The following is a 23,015-nucleotide window of genomic DNA, read 5'->3' on the forward strand; positions in this document are numbered from 1 at the left end:
TGAGGTGGCAGGCGCCTGTAGTCCCAGCTACTCGGGAAGCTGAGGCAGGAGAATGGCATAAACCCGGGAGGCGGAGCTTGCAGTGAGCTGAGATCCGGCCACTGCACTCCAGCCTGGGCGACAGAGCCAGACTCCGTCTCAAAAAAAAAAAAAAAAAAAAAAGACATAGGCTCACTCTGTTGCCCAAGCTGGAGTGCAGTGGTGCAATCTCAGCTCACTGCAACCTCCACCTCCTGAGTTCAAGCGATTCTCCTGTCTCAGACTCCCGAGTAGGTGGGACTACAGGCATGCACCACCATGCCTGGCTAATTTTTGTAGTTTTAGTAGAGACGGAGTTTCACTATGTTGGCCAGGCTGGTCTTGAACTCCTGACCTTGTGATTGTCCTGCTTCGGCCTCCCAAAGTGCTGGGATTACAGGCATGAGCCACCGTGCCTGGCCAACATTTTTATAAAGAGGAAACTGATATCTAGAGAAGGAGTTGGTCTCAGTCTCAGAGCAGGCTGGTGGCAGAAAAGGGACCCACCCAAAACCTTTAGCTCCTCTGCTCTGGCCTTCTGTACCTGACAGCACTGCACATACCTTATCTTCTGCTGGTATACATTTACCAAACTGAAGCTCACTACTCCCTGTTTCAGAGGACAGGAAAACCCAAAGGCAATACCAGAAGGCTTTGCTGGACTCCGGTGGTCCAGGCACCAAGCCATTCAGAGGTTGTGCTGAGTGGGCAGAGGGAAGGCCCTGTGAGGGGGGCAAGGCCAGGAGCAAGGAGTTCCCCAGATGACTTCCCTCCCCAAGGAGAATAGCACTCACGGTTAATGCCAGCATCACCTCTCTGTAGTTCCGATTCCCATTGAGCCGCTTCTTCAGGGCTCGAATGGCATCCTTTGGCCTGGAAAAAAGAACAGACATATAAAGATACTTACAATCTCACTTGAGGACACGATCCTACAGATATGTGAACTAGCATATATGCAAGACTATTCGCTGGCTGCAGCATGTTTGTAAATGTAAAAGACTGGGAACAAACTGAATGTCCATCAATACACTACAGGTTAAATTAAGCCATTGACACAATGGAATACTATGCAGCTGCAAAAAAAAGAATAAAGAAACTCATGTACCAATATGGACCAAACTCAAAGACATGTGCATAAAGTTCTTTGCGTAACAGTGTACAAAGCTTGCTATTGAGTTATAGAAGGAAAGCAAACGTACATAGCACTCATGTCAGCGTAAGGAAGAGACTCTCTAGAAGGAGCTATAACAACCTGGTAACTGTGGCTGCCCCTAAGGAAAGGAACAAAAGGAGGAGGGAGGTTTTTCCCTGGACTGCCTTTTTGCGGACCTTTTGAATTCTGTATCACATGCAAGTATTACTATTCGAAACCATAACTAACCCACTGGTGTGTGGGTACATAGAAGAGAGTTTTTCCAGAGAAACCATAAGAGAGATAGAGAGAGTGCCAGGTACTTATGAGCCCTGGATGCCCGGCTCTTCCTGAATTCCATGGAACTCCTTTTCCCAGAGAAAGTTTAAGTGAGTCTCCTTAAAATCCAACAAGTTTGGCCCAGCATGGTGGCTCAAGCCTGTAATCCCAGCACTTTGGGAGGCCGAGACGGGAGGATCACGAGGTCAGGAGATCGACACCATCCTGGCTAACACGGTGAAACGCCGTCTCTACTAAAACATACAAAAAACTAGCCGGGCGAGGTGGCAGGTGCCTGTAGTCCCAGCTACGTGGGAGGCTGAGGCAGGAGAATGGCGTGAACCTGGGAGGCGGAGCTTGCAGTGAGCTGAGATCCGGCCACTGCACTCTAGCCTGGGTAACAAAGCAAGACCCCGTCTCAAAAAAAACAAAACAAAACAAAAAAAACACCCAACAAGTTTTGTGTTTTTAGGTGACAGATCTGAGGTGGATTCCCAGAGAAAATGTTGTAGAATTATAGACAGTACTCAGTTTACAAATGGGCCATGTCCAAAAGTTGGAGTGGAGTTGTTTGGAAGTTGGAGTGAGTTCTTCCTTAATTACTGTTATACCTTAGAGTTAGGATTCCCAGCCAGCCCTCTAAGTACACGTATTACGTGTAGGTCTTGTGTCTAACATGTAATTTAATTTATTCTAACTCAGGATTCAACAAAGCTGTGGGCCTAGGAGCTGCCCCTGGCACAAAGCCCCTGTGCAGACCCATTACCCTATGCTCTGAGGAGCCCCTAGTCTGGCTGTGGGCCAGCCCTTTGCTATCACACGTGGGTTCCAGCCTTCCACTAATCTATGTGTCAATATACTGGTCTTTCCCAGATTGAATGTTTGTAAGTCAGGGATCTCCTATTCCTACAGTTTTAAAACATTTATACTCTATTTACCAAATGAAAAGGCCCCTTCAAATGTGTATGAGGAAGTCGAGGAGGGGAAAGGGTTGACGTTCTGCTAATCAGCTTAATTTAAGAGAAACTGGGCCAGGCGCAGTGGCTCACGCCTATAATCCCAGCATTTTGGGAGGCCAACGCAGGTGGATCGCCTGAGGACAGGAGTTCGAGACCAGCCTGGCCAACATGGTGAAACTCTGCCTCTACTAAAAAATACAAAAATTAGCTGGGTGTGGTGGCAGCTGCCTGTAATCCCAGCTACTTGGGAGGCTGAGGCAGGAGAATCACTTGAACCTGGGAGACGGAGGCTGCAGTGAGCTGAGATCACGCCATTGTACACCAGCCTGGTGATAAGAGCAAAACACGATCTCAAGAAAAATAAAAAAGAGAAAGTGTGCCCAGCGCTGTGGCTCATTCCTGTAATCCCAGCACTTTGGGAGGCCGAGGTGGGTAGATCACTTGAGGTCAGTAGTTCAAGACCAGCCTGGCCAACATGGTGAAACCCTGTCTCTACTAAAAATACAAAAAAATTAGCTGGGCATGGTGGTGTGTGCCTGTAGTCCCAGCTATTTTGGAGGCAGAGGCAAGAGAATCACTTGAACCTGAGAGGTGGAGGTAGCAGTGAGCCAAGATCATGCCACTGCACTCCAGCCTGGGTGACAGAGTGAGACTCCATCTCAAAAAGAAAAAAAAAAAAGAAAGAAAGTGAAAGGAGCAAGGCTTCTGAAAGAAAATTTTAAAACACCCTGAATCACCTGTTTCCCATTCCCAGCTTGACATATGGCTGCCCTGCAGGAATTCGTGGCCCCTGGGTCAAAGGGCTGATGAGACAGACACAAGGCTCCACGGGGACTGGGGCCAAGGCCAACTATGTCTGTAGTCTGGCTGCCATTTCCAAAAGGGGATGCTGATTTCTGCAAATACGGGACTTAACCGGCTCTCTGCTTTGAGGGCTGTTTGTGGCCTGAGAGCTGAAATTCCGTGGCTACTGGCCAAGAGCATGGACTGATATCCTCTCTCCAAGGCTCTGCCAAACCACCGCTGTCCCTGACCCACAGCTGCCACAACCCTCAGTCCTATCTCTCTTCTGTCCTCTTGAACTTCCACGGAACAGGAAAATAGGCAGAGCGCCTCAGGGCTGCAATCACTTCTGGCTGGCCGAGGACCAGCACACTCAGGGCTCTCCTGGTGTGGGGGCCAGGGTGGGAAATCAGACAGTCAGCAGGTTCCTGGATGAGGTTTAAAATGAAAATTCATCCACAGGCTGTGGGAAGTACTGGCTGAGCGTGATGGGTGAGCACAAAAGCAAGTATTTATCTCTCTCCCCGGGGGAGAAGCTTCAGAGAGGAGGATCAAAGTCATGTCAAAGGAATCACAAAGTTTCAAGAAGCTGCAGCAGATTAGATAGTGTGGAGTTGGAAACCAGGAGAAGAGACAGAAGCGTGTGTCAAGAGCCAAGAGGGAGCAGAAAGAAAGGATCAGGAAGAATCAGTGGCCTGTGTTGAGAAGGCACCAAGCCCTAGCAGCTTTCCGGGGAAAGGTCAGGCTCTTCATGCAGTGCTCACAGCCTTGTGATCTGGCCTCTGGGCCATGATCAGGCTCCTCAAAGTCTCCCTGGACCCTGGACTTACAAGAACTCTTCCCTGATACCCAAACAAGCCTCCTGTCATCCCTCCAGCCACAGCCTTTATATTGTCCTTCAGCTTCAGTACTACTCTCTGGAAAAGCCTTCTCCTCATCACCCCCAAGGAGGACACGGCTACCCCTCTGCCATCACCCGAAACACCCCCTCCCCATTATTATCTTGCTCTATTGTATGTCTTCAGTTTCTCCTCTGTGCCCTCTCCAGCTTAGAAGGTAGAACACAGACAAAGATTCTATGAGCTGAGGAGGGTCCAGAGATGGCCATGAAAACGACCCAGGTCAGGGGGTCCTCATGAGAGCTGCACATCCGAGTCACCTGGAGTGCAATTCCCAAATCCACAAGCTGTGCCTTCATTGGGTAGATCTGGGGTGAGGCCTGGAAAACAGAGTCTAAAACAGTCCCAGCTGGGTGCTGCGGCTCACGCCTGTAATCCCAGCACTTTGGCAGGCGGATTACCTGAGGTCAGGAGTTCAAGACCAGCCTGGCCAACATGGTGAAACCCTGTCTCTACTAAAAATACAAAATTAGCCGGGCGTGGTGGTGCATACCTGTAATCCCAGCTACTCAGGAGGCTGAGGCAGGAGAATTGCTTAAGTCTGGGAGGCAGTGGCTGTGGTGAGCTGAGATCGCACCATTGCACTCCAGCCTAGGCAACAAGAGCAAAACTCCATCTCAAAAATAAATAAATAAAAAGAGTCTTAGGTAGGTTATTCAGTCAGCCACTCCTGGTTAATGCCTGAAGGACTGTCATACAAGGCCTTAGGCATCAGCATTCCTTAGGCCGATGGTGACTTCAGCTCTGGACATTAGGGAAAGCCCAGGGAGAGGCCTTTGGGGCAGTTTACCAATCTGCACCCACCAGGACCACAGCCTCCCATTGGTAAAGCATTGTATAAATACAAGAAGTACAGGCAGCACTTCAGTGGCTGTAGCCAGGTGACCCTGTGCTTGCATCCTGCATGTGCCCTTCCCAGTTGTGCTGCAAGGCCTTTGGCAAGTGACCAAACTACTCAGCCTCAGTTTCCTTAACACTGAAACAGGCTGTCACTACCATATAGAACTGTTGGGGGTAGGGGGCGCTGCTTGTGATGAGGCACTGCAGGGCTGGACACAGGGCCTGGCACATGGCAAGTGCTCAGAGATGGCAGAGAGGGTAAGGGCAGTGAATCCACAGAGATCCTCACCAAGACTGGGCAGATAACTGACACCCAAATGAAAGTGATGACAAAAGTCAAGGTAAATGGAAATCTTTAAAGGGAAATAGTAAATCCATATATATAGTATGGATATGAAGATACAGTTATGTAGCCAGATACTTCATGTATATTTAGTCCTTTAATTCTCATAACAACCCTATGAGATAGGTATTATTGGCAACCCCATTTTATAAATGAGGAAATGGGACACAGACACAGGGAGATGAAGTAACTCACACAGGATCGCACAATAAGCGAGTGGTGACCTAGGACTGCTCCAGGCTGGGGTGTCCACCTTCTTCCCCTTTATCCACCTGCCTCATCTGGCTGATACCCTGGCACTCTGTAAGACTCCAGTCTGGTGTCACTTCCTCCAAGAAGGCTTTGCTGCCAAAAGTCCCAAGGCTGACCATTGCCACTGCACTAGTGTCCGTAGCTATACATAGCTTTTCTCTCTCTCCTTGCCCCCCACCCAGCACTTGTTATGCTGTGTTATGCTTATGTTTATATGCCTGCATTCCTCATCAGACTGTGAGTGCCTTAGAGACTTCATTCATTTATTCACTTATTTAACAAATATTTATTAACAGCTAATCAAATGCATTGTGCTAGGTGCTAGGGACAAAATGGTGAGTAAAACAGATGGAAATCCTGTCTTCATGGAGCTCACAGCCTTGTGGGGGTTGCAGGGCAAGACAGACACTAACAACCGTCCCACAGATCTATAAGTTTAAACTGTGATGAGCATCAGTACAACACAGGTTATGAAATCATATAACAGAGGACTTGTCCAAATCAGGAGGGAAGGGGGTTAGGGAAATGAGATTCAAACTGAGAGATCCAGTGAATGACGGGCTCTACTTAGTGAGAGAAATGACGAGAACAGAAGGGACGGCAGGTCAGAGGCCCTTCAGGGAGGGCGCAAAGGGGTGGGTGGGGCGCCCTACTGTCAGTCCAACTTGTGGGAGTTTCTTCCACTCAGGAAGAGATTTTTTTTTTTAAGATATGGGGTCTCACCACGTTTCCTAGGCTGGTCTCAAACATCTGGGCTCAAGCAATCCTCCCGCCTCAACCTCCTGAATAGCTGGGACTACAGGCATGAGCCACTGCACCTGGCTAGGAAGAGATTTTGGAACACCTCACAGCAGAAGCAAGGAGAAAACATTCTCAGGAATCACTGAGGTGCTCTCAGTCAAAAAGGTAGCAACAGGAGATTTAGCCACTTGAAGAGAAAGATGTGTGTGACCAACCTTCTGGGAACTGAGGATTTGAAAAAGAAGGCATGGCCCCTTCAGAATGAGGAAGCTCCTGGGGTTCCTGGGCTTCCTGCCCTCAAGCCATAGAGATATTTGAGCAATTCACTGGAAGATAAGAGTTGCCAACCTATTTGTATATTGCTCAAATCTGTAGAGAATTTCAAGCTGCGCCCAGGAATGTGGAAAATTCAAGGAGCTGAAAGATCAGCAGGGTTGAAGAGCTCAAAGCGGAGCTGCCGAGGGGTCTGGGGCTCCTCAGGAGGGTATTGGTTAGGGTTTTTACCCTAAGTGTCTGTGAAGGCCCTGAAGGCTTGTTAGCAAGGGATCAACTTGCTGGTTCAGCAGCAGGAAGGGACAGGAGGGAAGGGGCCGAAGCAGATGTCCACCTCTAGGGTAAAGCGCAGACACCAGAGAATGCGGCACCTGACCCTGACTACCTTTCCAGCTGGATTCCAGACCCTCCTGCTCCCCCAACATCACCCTGTCTACCCTAGACCATTTGTATCCCTTGACACACTGGCCCTTTTGACGTCACCCTTGGCTACGGGACACATTTCTCCTGCCATCCTGGAAGACAGTCCCTCCACGAGGCATTTGTACCCACCTTTCCCTCTGGGACCATGGTATCAGGGACAGGCCTTGGCCACAGCCCTTCCCAGTCCCTCCAGGTGAGCCTTCAAGGGCAGGCTGGAACATTCACCTTGGCATCCTGCAGCTGCTATACCTCCGCCGCTGGGGGTCAGTAAACATGGCCGGATGACTGGACAAACAAGTGAATGAGTGGTGTGTGAGGAGGACATGAGGAAGGTAGCCACTCTGAGCCCGGTGATGATGGCATTAGAGATGTGTAGTCCCTAACAACTATTTGTGAGTCACATCTGTGTGCCAGGTACCAAGTTGATCACCTATATTTAGCTGGTGAAAATATGCCACCTTTCACCAAAGACTCCCACATTTTCATCCAGTGCAGGCCACTGCCCCCAACTCGAGTCCCCTGTGCGGTTCCCTGTCACATCTTCCAGGAGCTCGGCTGGCAGCACAGATCTACTCCTGATCTCTGCTCCCCAGCCTGTTCCACCTCAGGAAACAGCAGCTCCATCCCATGGCTGTTCAGGCCCTGAACTTTGCAATTTCCCTTGACTCTTCATTCCTTTCCCATGTCTGCCAATTTCATTGGTTCTACCTTCTAACACATTCAGAATCCCATTACTTCTAACCATCATCTCACACCAGTATTACTGTGATAACCTCCTCACTGGGTTTTCTTTCTTCTTTTCTTTTTCTTTTTAGAGACAGAGTCTTACTCTGTCCCCCAGACTAGAATGCAGTGACACCATCCTAGTTCATCACAGCCTTGAACTCCTAGGTGTAAGCAATCTTCCTGCCTCAGCCTCGTGCAGTGCTGGGATTACAGGTGCATGCCACTATGCCAGGCCGTCGCTGGGTTTTCTGCATCTGTCCTTGGCCTGCCCCCAGCCAGACCACTCTGAACAAACAGATTGTCCTCTTTCCAACAAGACTGGGACCATACCCCTCCTCTGCTTGAATCTCCAAAAAGGTTGAAGCCAGAGTCGCTCTGGTTCTACATGGCCCTGCATTATCTGGATCCCCAATATGTCACTAACTTCTTCTCCAGGTACCCTCTTCTTTGACCACTCCACTCCGGGCCCATTAGCCACCTTGCTATTTCTCAAACACATCAGACACCCCCCGTCCCAGGACTTCTGGGTTTGCTGTTCCATGAACCTTGACAGTTCTTCCCTTGTATAATCCTCACCCCCTACACCCTCATCTCCTTTAAGTCTTTGTTCAATATCACCTTCTAAATGAGACTTTTCTGTTGTTTTGTCTTTTCTTTTTGAGACAGGGTTTTTCTCTGTCACCAAAACTGGAGTGCAGTGGCATGCTCATGGCTCACTGCAGCCTCGACCTCCTGGGCTCAAGTGATCCTCCCATCTCAGCCTCCCAAGTAGCTGGGACTACAGGTATGCACCACCAGGCCTGGCTAACTTTTGTATTTTTTGTAAATACAAGATTCAACCGTGTTCCCCAGGCTGGTCTTGAATTCCTAGGCTCAAGCGACTAGCCCACCTTGGCCTCCCAAAGTGCTAGGATTACAGATGTGAGCCACCCAACCCAGCCAAGACTTTTCTGGATCACTCTATTTAAAATTGCTAATTCCTAGCCTCCTCTCTCCCCATCTCCCTTCCACAGTCTTGTCCTCATCTGACCAGGTTATATGTTTAATTATCTTGTTTATGGCCTGCCTCCCTACTACTCTAGAATGGTAGCTCCCCAAGGGGAAGGAATCTATCTTGTTCACTGCTGTGTCCTCAGTATTTACAATAGGCCTGGCACAAGGTAGTCATTTGAGAAATATTTGCTGCATGAAAACAGGACCAAGCTTGAGAGGCTGGTCCCCAGTTCACACATGGCAAGGCTAGAGTGACAGTGCTGCGATGCCAGCCCAGGGATGCCTGAGTCCCAACTGCTCTCCTTGCCACTCTGAAAATGGTTTAAGAGGGCATGGCTATAGTAAAGTAAGCGTTAGTTGTATGGACAGAGGGCTAAATACAGACCAATTTGGAGGAAGTACAAATCGAGTGCAGCTATAAAACAAAAGAAGAGGATACAGGAAATAACAACGGGAATGGATCCAGCAGTGCAGGAATGCAGGAGGGGCAACGTGGCCTAAGTCCACTCATGCCGCTTTCCCACTCCCGGCTGTGTCTGCTCCATGCCCTGGACCTCCCTCCATGGACACTGTGGTGCTCTCTGACTCCCGGCAAACCGGGGCAGAGATAGGCTGTGAAGGAGAGGCAGAGGCCAGGAAGGAGGGGAGGGAAGAGGTGACACTTGGGCTGCAGAGACTAATGGCCACTGGGAACCAAGTAATCAAGCAGCTTCATTTCTACTTGTGATTAAAAGCAGGTGATTAAAAGAGGTGTCTCTGTTCTACCTCCAGCACTGCCACTGGGCAAGTGGGGGAGGGATGAAGACAAAAAGGACAGATAATTCAGAGCGTCAGCTTATTCAATGCCAAACCAAACAGACTAGAACACAAAACAAAAAATAAAATCTGCCACCCTCAGGCCCTGACAAGCTTTGAGTGGCCCCTAAAAGCTGAGAGAGGCTTCCCAGGAGAGGGGGGCACACGTACCCTTCCTCCGTCTCATTGATGATGTCACAGATCTCCATATTCAATGTCCAATCCTCACTTTGCAGGGAGCCATCTGTTGCCTTTTCTGTGAAATCAGAGAGAAAATGGGTTTACATTTCTCCTGGAATAAGTGGGCCTCGGCAGGAAATGGGAAGAGACCAGAACCACCACATTCTCATCCCAAGCAGATGGGCTGAGCCAACAGAGCCATTCTAGGGGTGCTATTATCACAAGAGAACACCTGGGAAAAGTCCTGGCCTGAAGGCTGGAGTTTATTTATTTTTTTTTTTTTAATTTTTTTTTTTTTTGAGATGGAGTCTGGCTCTGTCACCCAGGCTGGAGTGCAGTGGCGCGATCTCGGCTCACTGCAAGCTCCGCCTCCCGGGTTTACGCCATTCTCCTGCCTCAGCCTCCCGAGTAGCTGGGACTACAGGCGCCTGCCACCTCGCCCGGCTAGTTTTTTTTTTGTATTTTTTTAGTAGAGACGGGGTTTCACCGTGTTAGCCAGGATGGTCTCGATCTCCTGACCTCGTGATCCACCCGTCTCGGCCTCCCAAAGTGCTGGGATTACAGGCTTGAGCCACCGCGCCCGGCCAAGGCTGGAGTTTATAACTAGGTTCTTCATTCACCAAACTCTAGACTGAAAAGCTTATGACAGGCCTAAGCCATCAAAAATCACCCCAAACATGAGGATATTAGGTTTATGAACCCACAGAGTCTGGAGCCAAACTACCTACCAAACTAGGTTCAAATACAGGCTCTACTGCTTACTAGTTGTGTGGTCTTGGGTAAGTTACTTAACTTCTAGGTGCCAAAGCTAGTGAAAACAACAGTACTTACCTGATATATGTTATGAAAATTAAATGGGTTGATATACATGAAACACTTAGAACAGAGCCTGGCACACAGTGCTATACAGGTATTTGCTATTGGGATTATTAAAAATCAACTGCTGTAGTTTAAAACTACATTTCAGATAAGGGGGAGAAAGAAAGGACCATCAGTTATTTTTTTTTTTATTTTTATTTTTTTTGAGACGGAGTCTTGCTCTGTCGCCCAGGCTGGAGTGCAGTGGCGCTATCTCGGCTCACTGCAAGCTCTGCCTCCCGGGTTCCTGCCATTCTCCCGCCTCAGCCTCCCGAGTAGCTGGGACTACAGGCGCCCGCCACCTCGCCCGGCTAATTTTTTTGTATTTTTAGTAGAGACGGGGCTTCACCGTGTTAGCCAGGATGGTCTCGATCTCCTGACCTCGTGATCCGCCCGTCTCGGCCTCCCAAAGTGCTGGGATTACAGGCTTGAGCCACCGCGCCCGGCCCAGGACCATCAGTTATTAAGCCACTGTAGGCATGGTGTTAGGTGCTTCATGTACATTATTTTATCTCATCCACAAAATGACTTTCTGACCATTCAGTGAGGAAAGGACAGTATTTTCAACAAATGGTGCTGTGAAAATTGGATTGCCACATGCAAAAGAATGAACTTGGACCCTTTATCTTATAACATATACAAAAATTTACTCCAAATGGATCAAAGACATAAATGTAAGAGCTCAAACTAAAAAACGCCTAAAAGAAAACATAGTGAAAAAGCTTCGTGACACTAGATTCGGCAATCATCTCACGGATATGACACCAAAAGCAGAGGCAACAAAAGAAACATTTTGAACTACATCAAAATAAAAACTTCTAGGCATCAAAGGACACAACAGAGTGAAAAGGCAACCTGCAGAGGAAGAAAATATTTGCAAAATTATATATATGATAAGGGGTTAATATCCAGAAGATGTAAGTAACTCCTATAACTTAACAACAAAAAACCCCAAACTATGCAATTAAAAAATGGGAAAGGACTTGAATGATATTTCTCCAAAGAAGATATACCAATGGCTAACAGGTATATGAAAAGAGGTTCAACATCACTAAGCATTAGGGAAGTGCAAGTCAAAACCACAATGAAACATCACCTCACACCCATTAGGATGGCTCCTATCAAAAAAGTAGAAAATAACAAGTGTTGGCAAGGATATAGACAAATTGGAACCCTTTTACACTTTTGATGGGAATGTAAAATGGTACAGCTGCTATGGAAAACAGGATGGTAGTTAAAACATAGAATTACCCAGCAAGGCGCAGTGGCTCATGCCTGTAATCCCAGCACTTTGGGAGACCGAGACGGATGGATCACCAGGTCAGAAGATCGAGACCATCCTGGCTAACATGGTGAAACCTAGTCTCTACTAAAAAAAGTATAAAAAGTTAGCCGGGTTTGGTGGCAGGCACCTGTAGTCCCAGCTACTCAGGAGGCTGAGGCAGGAGAATGGCATGAACCTGGGAGGCAGAGCTTGCAGTGAGCCGAGATCGCACCACTGCACTCCAGCCTGGGCGACAGAGCGAGACTCCATCTCAAAAACAAAACAAACAAACAAACAAAACACAGAATTACCCTATGATCTAGCAATTTCACTTCTGAGTATATACCCAAAAGAACTGAAAGCAGGGCCTTGAGGAGATATTTGCAGAGTCATGTTCATAGCAGCAATAGTCACAACAGTCAAAAGATTTGTAAACAGCCTGTGTCCATCAACTAATGAATGGATAACCCAAATGGATATAAGTAAAATGGAATATTATTCAGCCATAAAAAAGGAAGGAAATCCTATTGCATGCACAATATGGCTGAACCTTGAAGGCCTTGTGCTAAGTGAAATAAGCCATTCACCAAGACAAACACAAGATGATTCCACTTACATCAGGTACCTAAAATAGTCAGATTTAAAGACAGAAAGCAGAATGGTGGTTGCCAGAGGCTGTTGGGGGGTGCGGGGGAATGGGGAGTTATTGTTTAATGAACACAGAATTTCAGTTTGGGGAAAATGAAAGAGTTCTGGACATGGGTGTGGATGGTTGCACACAATGTGAACATACCTAATGCCACTGAACCGTACACTTTAAAATGGTTAAAATGGGCCAGGCAAGACGGCTCACACCTGTAATCTCAGAACTTTGGGAGGCTGAGGCAGGAGGGTTACTTGAATCCAGGGTTTGAGAACAGCCTGGGCAACACAGCAAGACATTGTTTCTACGAAAAATTTAACAATTAGCTGGGTATACTGGCTTGTACCTGTGGTCCTAACTACTAATGAGGCTGAGGCAGGAAGATTGCTTAAGTCCAGGAGTTTGAGGCTGCAGTGAGATATGACTGAGCCACTGCATTCCAGCCTGGGTGACAGAGTAAGACTCTGTCTCTTAAAATACTTTTTGTTTAATGGTTAAAATGATAAATTTAATGTTACATATATTTTTAAAACCACACCAAAAAAGACAGAAAAATTACACACAGGTCAATGGACTGTTGCGTAAGGGAGTAGCAGGGTGGGGATCAGAGATTATTTGGGCCTGCAGTCTCCTTTGACAGGAAACCTGGGGCCTGCAGAAGCAAAGGGAAAGGTCCCGGAGCTCAGGATCCTCAGTGGTAGAGCCAGGACCAGAGCCAGGGTCACTTGACTCCCTTACCCCTCTGGGCTGTGAGCTCCGGGAGGGCAGGGACTAGGTCTGTCTTGCCTTCCACTGGGTCCAAGTGCCCAGCACTTGGCAGCAGTGCAATGCATTTACATCAGATGAATGATCGCATTCGCATCCCTTCCTCTACGCTGTGGATTTCAGCCCTGGCTGCACATGAGAACCACCTGGGGAGCTTCTAGAGCACACCAATACCTGAGCCTCATGCCCCAGAGGTTCTACTTTGAATGGTATGGGGTGGGATTCAGGGATGATGATGATGATGATGATGATTATTATTATTATTTGAGACAGAGTCTCGCTCCATTGCGCAGGCTGGAGTGCAGTGGCATGATCTCGGCTCACTGCAACGTTTGCTTCCTGGGTTCAAGCAATTCTCCTGTCTCAGCCTCCTCAGTAGCTGGGATTACAGGCATGTGCCACCATGCTTCACTAATTTTTGTATTTTTAGTAGAGATGGGTTTCGGCATGTTGGCCAGACTGGTCTCGAACTCCTGACCTCAGGTGATCCACCAGCCTCAGTCTCCCAAAGTGCTGGGATTACAGGCACGAGCCACTGTGCCCAGCCCCCAACACTCTTGATGGTTGGGGAGGTAGATCATTTGGCTGTTTTCTCCTCCACTCTCACCGAAAGGATGTTGCTGAATGCAAAATGCTAAAACCAGTCCTCTTTTGCCTTCTGGTGTTGGCAGCTTCTGAAGTCACTATATTTAACATCAAAGTGCAGAAAGCGGCAGCCAAAAAGCCAAGCCGCTGGATTGCGAGGCTCCTCCAAACAGGGCTGCCTTGGGTTTCAGAGAGCATGCGAGGGTGGGTGGGCAGAAAAACCATGCTCAGAGCCAGCACTATCACTGCTGTCAGCGTCAAGGCTTCAGGGCATCCTGGCCTGGGTCCTACCCCAGGCGAGAGAAAATGCCATGGCAACGGCATCAGGATGCTATGCTGCTCTCGCACTGAAGATTTAATGGGAGCTGTATCTGATTACCCGAGCTCAGGCCTGCCCTGCCCTGTCCAGTCCAGCCCAGCCTGGCCCGCCCTACCCAGCCTCTTTCCCAGCCCAGTCCTTGGCCATTAGCATATCACCAGAGAGGTCAGCACTTCACAATTATCCGTCCAGAGGGCTGGCTGGTGGGAACGACTTGCCCCACTGCTCCGTAGAGCACTCTGTTTCTGCTGTTGCACCAGGTTTTATTTTAGGTTTTGACGATTTAGGTGACAAAATAAATGAGACTGAACTTTGCTTTCCTCTGGCCTGGGGACAGGACTGAGTGAGGGAGTCCACATTGAGTGGCCTTAGTTCCAGAGGCAATCAGATCCAACTTTGCTCTTGATTAGCTGGAAATTATTTTATGAAGAGAAAAATCAGAACTGATTTGAGCTCCTCTGTCAGCCTTACTTCCCTCATCTGTTTCAGTAGAGCTAAATACCCATGGTTGTGTTTGTGTGGCATTTTCTGCAAAATGAAAAGAAAGAAGCATTCTTTTTGGGTTGGTTCTTTATAATCAAAATGAGTATATATCTTTCAGCTTGAAAACTCGCATCCCAGTAATTGAATAGAATGCGCTGACCCTGAGGATAAGTTATCATGCCTTTGAACCCTTCCCCAGTATCATAAGAGGAAAGGAGAGGGTGAATATAAGGTTAATGGATTCTGCTGCTAAACCGAACTTGGAAATGAGGTTTCATTGATTTAATATTTCCTCTATTAAGCCTCCCAAGACTGTATCCCTTGTGGCCCTACCAAAGTGCAATCTCCGTACTTTCTTCTCCATGAGAGTCTGTGCCACAGCTTGAGTTCTGTGAAGGGGAGAGACGACTACCCCCTGGCCAGCTGTCCTCTCCCATTCCTGGCTCAAAAGAGCAGCAAGCCCAGGCCTGCAGGCAGAGCTGCTTCCATCAGGGTAAGTCTCCTCCTGAGGAGGCTGCTGGATTTATGGCTGCAGACATGCCCCTACTGTGTGTGACCCAGGTGGTGAGTCGACACCTTGAAGAGGAGGGGTGTTCAGAGACAGCTGCAGGAAGAGCAGGGGCAGGAGGCAGGCACCATTTCACCGCTGCAGGCTCCCAGCACACCTGGGGCTCATTCTGCCTCTGGATAAGCCATAGGGTGACAGAGGACACTGCTGTCTCAGTGGCTACATTGTGTCCACCCCCTTAACCTTCCTGGAGCCTCTGCCCTCAGTCTTTTCTTCTCTAGACTAAACGGATGGTGCCTACCACCACCCACATTCTTCCCAGCCCTGCCTGCCCTCCCTCAGGGGGCTCTGATTTCCCTGATAGGCCCAGGTCTGCTCCTTGCTGGCTTTATGACTTTTACTCTCTTTTCCACATGCATGAAAAGGGCAGGGAGGGGGTAGGGCATCTCTGGGGCCTATCTGGCTCTTAACCATTGCTGACATGCATTCTCATCCCTTCCTCTCCTCCTCCACTTTCCCCACCTTGTAGACAATTATCAAATACTGCTTCGGTATCTGCCAGCCTGGTGCCATCTGAGGACTGACTTTGGTTAGATTTCTCCAAATCTCAAGAGCCTCCAAGCCCCTGCCCAGTCCTCTGCCTGTGTATTGCATTCATCTGAAGTCAGATTCTTACTATTTGCAGGTGGGGCTGCTTTCTCAGAGCAGGGGCTTGGAGGCACCTGGGTGGTCAAAAGTCTTTGAGTGCCAAGTGTAATGAATAAAGAGAAAAGGTTAGGGATATATCTTTTTCAGGTAAAAAAAAAAAATTTAAAAAGAGCAGTAAATAAAACAATGAGGCTTTTTAATGCAGACAGAAGACTGCTGCACAAATGTTTTGAGCAACAGCTATATTTTTGGAGTGTGCTGTCACTGCTTGTAAAGTATAGCTTTTGTTTGGATGTGTGAGTTCTATCTAGTATGTTACGTAAAAAACAAGTGTCACTTCACCATAACTGCATCCAGTAAAACAAGGATACTTCCAGCCTGTACAGAGGTCTTCTATGGTATTATCCGAGTATGAGCAGAAGCGTGGATTATACGAAACTTTTATTAAAATAGTAGTGATGGTATCCTTTCACGAATTGAGAGTTAGGATGGGGCAGTTTCAGAATTCCTCCAAGATACTAACTTCAGATCCAAACTCAGCCTTTGCTAGCAGGTGAGACTATATCATGCAAATGCCCAGTCTTTAGAGACAGAACCAGGATCAAATATTGGTACCACCAATTCAATGATGGGATCCTGGCTTACCAGGTGTGAAGTGCTATCCCACTGTGGTTTTGTTTTGTATTTCTCTAATGACTACTGATGTTGAGCATTTTTTCATGTGCTTTTTGGCCATGGTATATCTTCTTTGGAGACATAGCTATTCAATTTTTTTTGCCCCCCCAACCCCTTTTTTAAGAGACAAGATCTCACTTTGTCACCTAGAATGGAGTGCAGTGGCCATATCACAGCATCATAGCTCACTGCAATCTCCAAGTCCTGGTCTCAAGCAATCCTCCCACCTCAGTCTCCCAAGTAGCTGGGACTTCAGGCATGCACCACCACACCTAGCTAATTTTTTAAAAAAAAATTTATGTAGAGATGGGGTCTCGCTATGTTACCCAGGCTGGTCTTGAACTCCTGGCCTCAAATGATCCTCTTGCCTTGGCCCCCCAAAGTGCTAGGATTACAGGCATGAGGCACAATGCCTGGTCCCATTTTTAAACTGAGTAGTTTTCTTTTTCTTTTGGTTGTTAAGCTGTAAGAGTTCTTTACATATTCTGAATATTAATCCCTCCTATTTTATTGTTGTCTTTTTGCTCTCTTGATAGTATCCTTTAATGCATAAAAGTTTTAAATTCGGATTGTCCCATTTATCTATTTTTTCTTTTGTTGCCTGTGGTTTTGGTGTCATGTTTCAGAAATCTTTGCTAAATCCAATGTCATGATTTCCACTTTTTATTTTAAGATTTTTTTTTTTTTGAGATGGAGTCTTGCTCTCTTACCCAGGTTGGAGTGCAGTGGCGCGATCTTGGCTCACTGCAAGTTCTGCCTCCCAGGTTCACGCCATTCTCCTGCCTCAGCCTCCTCAGTAGCTGAGACTGCAGGCGCCCGCTACCACACCAGGCTAATTTTTTGTATTTTTAGTAGAGACGGAGTTTCACTGTGTTAGCCAGGATGGTCTCGATCTCCTGACCTCGTGATCTGCCCGCTTTGGCCTCCCAAAGGATTACAGGTGTGAGCCACTGCGCCCGGCCTATTTTAAGATTTTTATAGTTTTCCCTTCCCTCTTACGTGTAGGTCTTTGGTCTGTTTGGAGTTTATTTTTGCATATGGTATAAGATAAGGGTCCAACTTCATTCTTTTGCATGTGGATATTCAGTTTTCCAAGCACCATTTGTTGAAAAGACTGTCCTTTCCCCTCTAAATAGTTTTGGCACCCTTGTTGAAAATCATTGACCATGTATGGGAGAGTTTATTTCTGAGTTCTCTACTTTATTCCATTGGTCCATATGTCTTTCCTTATTCCAATACCACAATGTTGTGATTATTATAGTTTTGAAGTAAGTTTTGAAATCAGGAAGTGTGAGTCCTCCAACTTTGTTCCTTTTAAAGGTTGTTTAGGGCCAGGCACGGTGGCTCACACCTGTAATCCCAACACCTGGTGAGGCCGAGGTCGGGGGATCACATGAGGTCAGGAGTTTGAGACCAGTCTGGTCAACACAGTGAAACCCTGTCTCTACTAAAAATACAAAAATTAGCCAGGTGCAGTGGCTCACACCTGTAATCCCAGCATTTTGGGAGGCTGAAGCGGGTGGATCACGAGGTAAAGAGATGGAGACCTTCCTGGCCAACCAACATGGTAAAACCCTATCTCTACTAAGAACATAAAAATTAGCTGGGCGTAGTGGCACACACCTGTAGTCTCAGCTACTCGGGAGGCTGAGGCAGGAGAGTTGCTTGAACCCAGCAGGCGGAGGTTGCAGTGAGCCGAGATCGCACCACTGTACTCCAGCCTGGGCGACAGAGCGAGACTCTGTCTAAAAAAAAAAAAAAAAAAAAAAAAAAGAGCTGGGTGTGGTGGCGCACACCTGTTGTCCCAGGTGCTTAGGAGGCTGAGCCAGGAGAATCACCCGAACCTGGGAGGCAGAGGTTGCAAAATGAGCCAAAATCACGTCACTGCACTCCAGCCTGGGCGATAGAGCGAGACTCCATCTCAAAAAAAAATTATTATTATTATTTAAAAAATTAAAATAAATAAAGGTTTGGCTATTTGGAGTCCCTTGAGATTTCATGTGAATTTTAGGATGCATTTTCTATTTCTGAAAAAAATGCCATTGGCCTTTTTTTTTCTTTTTTTTTCAGAGACAGGGTCTTGCTATGTTGCCCATTCTGGAGTCAAACTCCTGGGCTCAAGCAAATCTCCCATCTTAGCCTTCCAAGTAGCTGGGAATACATGTGCATGCCACCATGCCCGGCTTCACTGCAATTTTAACTGGGATTTCATTACATCTGTAGATCACTTTGGGTAGTACTGTCATCTTAAAAATATCAGCTTCCCAGGCTAGGCGTGGTAGCTCATGCCTGTAAATCCCTTCACTTTGGGAGGCCAAGGTGGGAAGACTGCTTGACAAGCTCAGGAGTTTATGAACAGCCTGGGCAACATAAGGAGACCCTGTCTCTACAAAAAATTTAAAAATTAGCCAGGAGTGGTGGCTCGCGCCTGTCATTTCATCTACTCAGGAGGCTAAGGTGGGACAATCACTTGAGCCCAGGAGGTCAAGGCTGCAGTGAGTCGTAATTGTGCCACTGTACTCCAACCTGGGCAACAGAATGAGACTACCTTAAAAAAAAACTATCTTCCCATCTATGAACACAGGATGGTTTTTTTTTGTTTGTTTGTTTGTTTTTGAGACGGAGTCTCGCTCTGTCGCCCAGGCTGGAGTGCAGTGGCCGGATCTCAGCTCACTGCAAGCTCCGCCTCCCGGGTTTACGCCATTCTCCTGCCTCAGCCTCCCGAGTAGCTGGGACTACAGGCGCCTGCCACCTCGCCTGGCTAATTTTTTGTATTTTTAGTAGAGACGGGGTTTCACCGTGTTCGCCAGGATGGTCTCGATCTCCTGACCTCATGATCGGCCCGTCTCGGCCTCCCAAAGTGCCGGGATTACAGGCTTGAGCCACCGCGCCCGGCCAGGATGTTTTTCCACATATTTATGTCTTCTTTAATTTCCTTCAGTAATGTTTTATAGTTTTCAGTGCACACTTTTTTGCTGCCTTGGTTAATTCCTAGGTATTTTATTCTTTTAGAGGCTAGTGTAAATGGAATTGTTTTCTTAATTTTCTTTTCAGATTGTTCATTGTTAATGTGTATAAAAGAAACACAACTGATTTTTGAGTGTTGATTTTGTATCCTGCAGCTTTGGTAAATTTATGATATTTGCTCTAGGAGTTGTGTGTGTGTGTGTGTGTGTGTGTGTGTGTGTGTGTTGTCGTCAAGGTTTTCTACATGTAAAGTCATGTCATCAGGGAACAGAGATAATGTTATTCCTTCCTTTCCCATTTAGAGGCCTTTTATTTCTTTTTCTTCCCTAACTGCTCTGGCTACAATTTCCAATACCATGTTGAATAGAAGTGGTGAAAGGTAGCATTGTTGCACCTATATATATATATTTTTTTGTTTTTGTTTTTGTTTTTGTTTTTTTTGAGATGGAGTCTCGCGCTGTCGCCCAGGCTGGAGTGCAGTGGCCGGATCTCAGCTCACTGCAAGCTCCGCCTCCCGGGTTTACGCCATTCTCCTGCCTCAGCCTCCTGAGTAGCTGGGACTACAGGTGCCTGCCACCTCGCCTGGCTAATTTTTTGTATTTTTAGTAGAGACGGGGTTTCACCATGTTAGCCAGGATGGTCTCGATCTCCTGACCTCATGATCCGCCCGTCTCGGCCTCCCAAAGTGCAGGGATTACAGGCTTGAGCCACTGCGCCCGGCCAGCGCCTATATATATTTTTACAAAACACAGCCATACACCATGAGAGCAAACAAAGCTGAAGAGAAGACCCATTTGAGTCCTTATTCCATAAAAAATTGCAAGAGGGTAAAAACAGGAACCATATCAGGATCCGCAGGTCTTTGCAAGCCCTGAGAAAGTCACCTCAGACTTCTCCAGTCTGGAAAGCCTTCTCTCCAGCCTATCTGCCTATATCTAGCTCCCATCCAACGTCCTCTCCAGAGCCTTCTTTGCTGCTGCCCACAAGAGAGGCCCTCTGATGGGCTCCAGCACCTGATGGTACAGTCCACACAAGGACTGAGCCTTCAACACTATTCTAATGTTCTGAGAACTTTTTCAAATCTTACCGGCTTAATGAGTCATAAGTACCTTCTTGGCCCCCAACCTAAACTGGAAGCTGCTTGGAGGCAGGACATCTTCATGTAGAGAAGGCCTGACCTTATGCTAATGAGGGCCCTTTAGAAGTAAAATGATGACTGTAAATCCTTTCGAGGCCACCGGGTGACAGGCACTGGGCAGTCTGGTGAGATGAGAGCTGGGTTCCCAGCTGTCCCCGGTTCTCTCTTCAGACTTAGAAGTAGGAGAAATATGCATCCTAACGGAGTCTAGGAACAGGGAGTGTGAACTCAGATTCTGGTGAGTTCTAGTTCCGCCAATTACTGTGTGACTACAGGCAATAACCTGACCTCTCCAAGCCTTTTGGACTGCTGTAAAATGCTGGAATAATAGCACTCTCTCACACAGTGGCCGTTAGAGGAGACTAAATAATACAGAAAACACCTGACAGAGCCTCTAATACAGAGGACCTTTCCTTGCTGTTACTTCTATCCTTACTACAGCTCTTCTGAAAGGAGCTCTGCCAGTGCCCTCCCCTTGCAACCCCCTCCTCTCCCATTCCCGTGTCACCACTGCCACCTACAGGTAAACAGTCATCCACAAGCTACACCCATCAGATTCAATATCCTGGGAGCGCTAGCTTTTTGGATTTCTGGGTTACTGAGCTTCCAGAAGGAAGCCCCCAAACTTGGGTCGCCCCATCTGCAGGGTAAAGGAGCAGCCACACCACAATTTCCTGCAGAATCCAAATGTTAAAACTCCAAGAGGTCTTAGAGACCATCTAGTAAAAAGATTCCCCATAAGTCCACATTTCCTGGACCCCAGGAAGTGGGGCATGAGGGAGGAGGGGCCACGGTGTTGTTGCAAGCTCCTTATGGGCAGTTTCTTGCTCTCAAAGCGACCACTGAACCACTGGTCTCAAGTCTTCAAGGAAATGGCTGTCAGTCCTCTCACCAAAAAAATGGAGAAACAGAAGAGAGAATGAAAACCCCTGCTTATTTGGTTTGAGCCAGGTTCTTGACAGACATTACCTCATTTAACCCTACCATCCTACCCCCCAGCCCCCCAAGCAAGTTCTCTCTCTACTAGGAAGAAAATGAAGCCTAGTGGGGTGACTAGCCCCACAGTGTGCAGACAGGAGGTAGCAATACTGCCAATCACATGGCCCAGGTCTTCCTGGTAAGCCTGGCCTTGGACCCTGATCCATCCTCAGGTAGAGGGTCACCGGGCAAAGAAGACGCTGGCCTCCACAATACATGGTCCAGAGTGTTGGATGCAGCCCACCCTCCTGATTTTTAGATGAAGGCTAAAGACCCTGGGCTAAGAAGTGTAAAGAAGAGTGCTGGTGAAAGTGTCAAGTTAAATTAGATGCTGGGTCACTTTATTCTCTTGTTCTTCTTTTTTTAAATTAATATATCTTTTATTTTGGAATAATTTTAGATTTACTGAAGAGTTGCAAAGATAGAACAGAGTTCCCACTTGCTCTTCTTGCCGTTTCCGCTAATGTTCACTTTTTTTTTTTTTTTTTTTTGAGATGGAGTCTCGCTCTGTTTCCCAGGCTGGAGTGCAGTGGCGCAATCTCAGCTCACCACAACCTCTGCCTCCCGGGTTCAAGCAATTCTCTAGCCTCAGTCTCCCAAGTAGCTGGGACTACAGGCGTCTGCCACCACACAGGCTAATTTTTGCATTTTTAGTAGAGACGGGGTTTCACAATGTTGGCCCGGCTTGTCTTGAACTTCTGACCTCGTGATCCACCCGCCTTGGCCTCCCAAACTGTTGGGATTACAGGAGTAAGCCACTGCGCCTGGCTTTTTTTTTTTTTGAGATGGAGTATCACCCTATCGCCCAGGCTGGAGTACAGTGGTGCGACCCCAGCTTACTGCAACCTCCGCCTCCTGGGTTCAAGCAATTCTCCTGCCTCAGCCTCCTGAGTAGCTGGGATTACAGGCGCCTGCCACCACGCCCAGCTAATTTTTGTCTTTTTAGTAGAGACGGGGGTTTCACCAAGTTTGGCCAGGCTGGTCTCAAACTCCTGACCTGAGGTGATCCACCTGCCTCGGCCTCCCAAAGTGCTGGGATTACAGGCGTGAGCCACCATGCCTGGCAGTTCACATCTTACATAACCATTGTACACAGGCCAAAACGAAAAAGTTAACATTGATATAGTACTATTAACTGAACTCCAGATGTTATTTGGATTTCTCCAGTTTTTCCACTAATGTCCTTTTTCTGCTCATGATCTGATCCAGAATACGACACTGCATTTTGTTTTCCTTGTTTTGAAACCTTCTGTTTTCTTTAAAGACCAACAAACTCGCAAACTCCCCAACTTATTCTCCTGTCTGGAGAGCTCAGTTCTAAAGGACAGCTCTGTGTGAGCCCCAATTCCACACCCTGGCCTCATTAGGGCACCACATCCTCCCACTCCCCAAACAAAGGAACCCTTCAGGCCAGCCAAACAACAGAGAAAACAGAAGCTTGTTAGCCACACAGGCCCAAGGCTGCTGACCCAAGTTCTTTTTTAACTGGAATTCCCTTGAGTGGGATCCACAGATTTAAAATGCATTTGGGGTGTGCTCTCTAGAAGC

The 23,015-nt window shown here is 47.5% G+C and overlaps 1 protein-coding gene across 5 annotated transcripts in view; it reads right to left on the bottom strand.

Annotated features, from left to right (window-relative positions):
• Positions 1-23,015, bottom strand: part of LOC105491061 (target of myb1 like 2 membrane trafficking protein) — a 131,580-nt gene that overhangs the window by 54,925 nt on the left and 53,640 nt on the right. For 4 of the 5 annotated variants that reach the window (XM_011757192.3, XM_011757189.2, XM_011757191.3 and 1 more), the window contains exons 2-3: positions 9,628-9,712; positions 813-891 (exon numbers count right to left, since the gene is read on the bottom strand). In XM_011757192.3, coding sequence (XP_011755494.1) covers positions 813-891; positions 9,628-9,712 — 164 coding nt within the window. The remainder of the gene's footprint in view (positions 1-812; positions 892-9,627; positions 9,713-23,015) is intronic. The other variant, XM_011757193.3, reaches the window with a different exon arrangement.

This window comes from Macaca nemestrina, chromosome 17, assembly GCF_043159975.1.
Source record: "Macaca nemestrina isolate mMacNem1 chromosome 17, mMacNem.hap1, whole genome shotgun sequence".
NCBI lineage: Eukaryota > Metazoa > Chordata > Mammalia > Primates > Cercopithecidae > Macaca > Macaca nemestrina.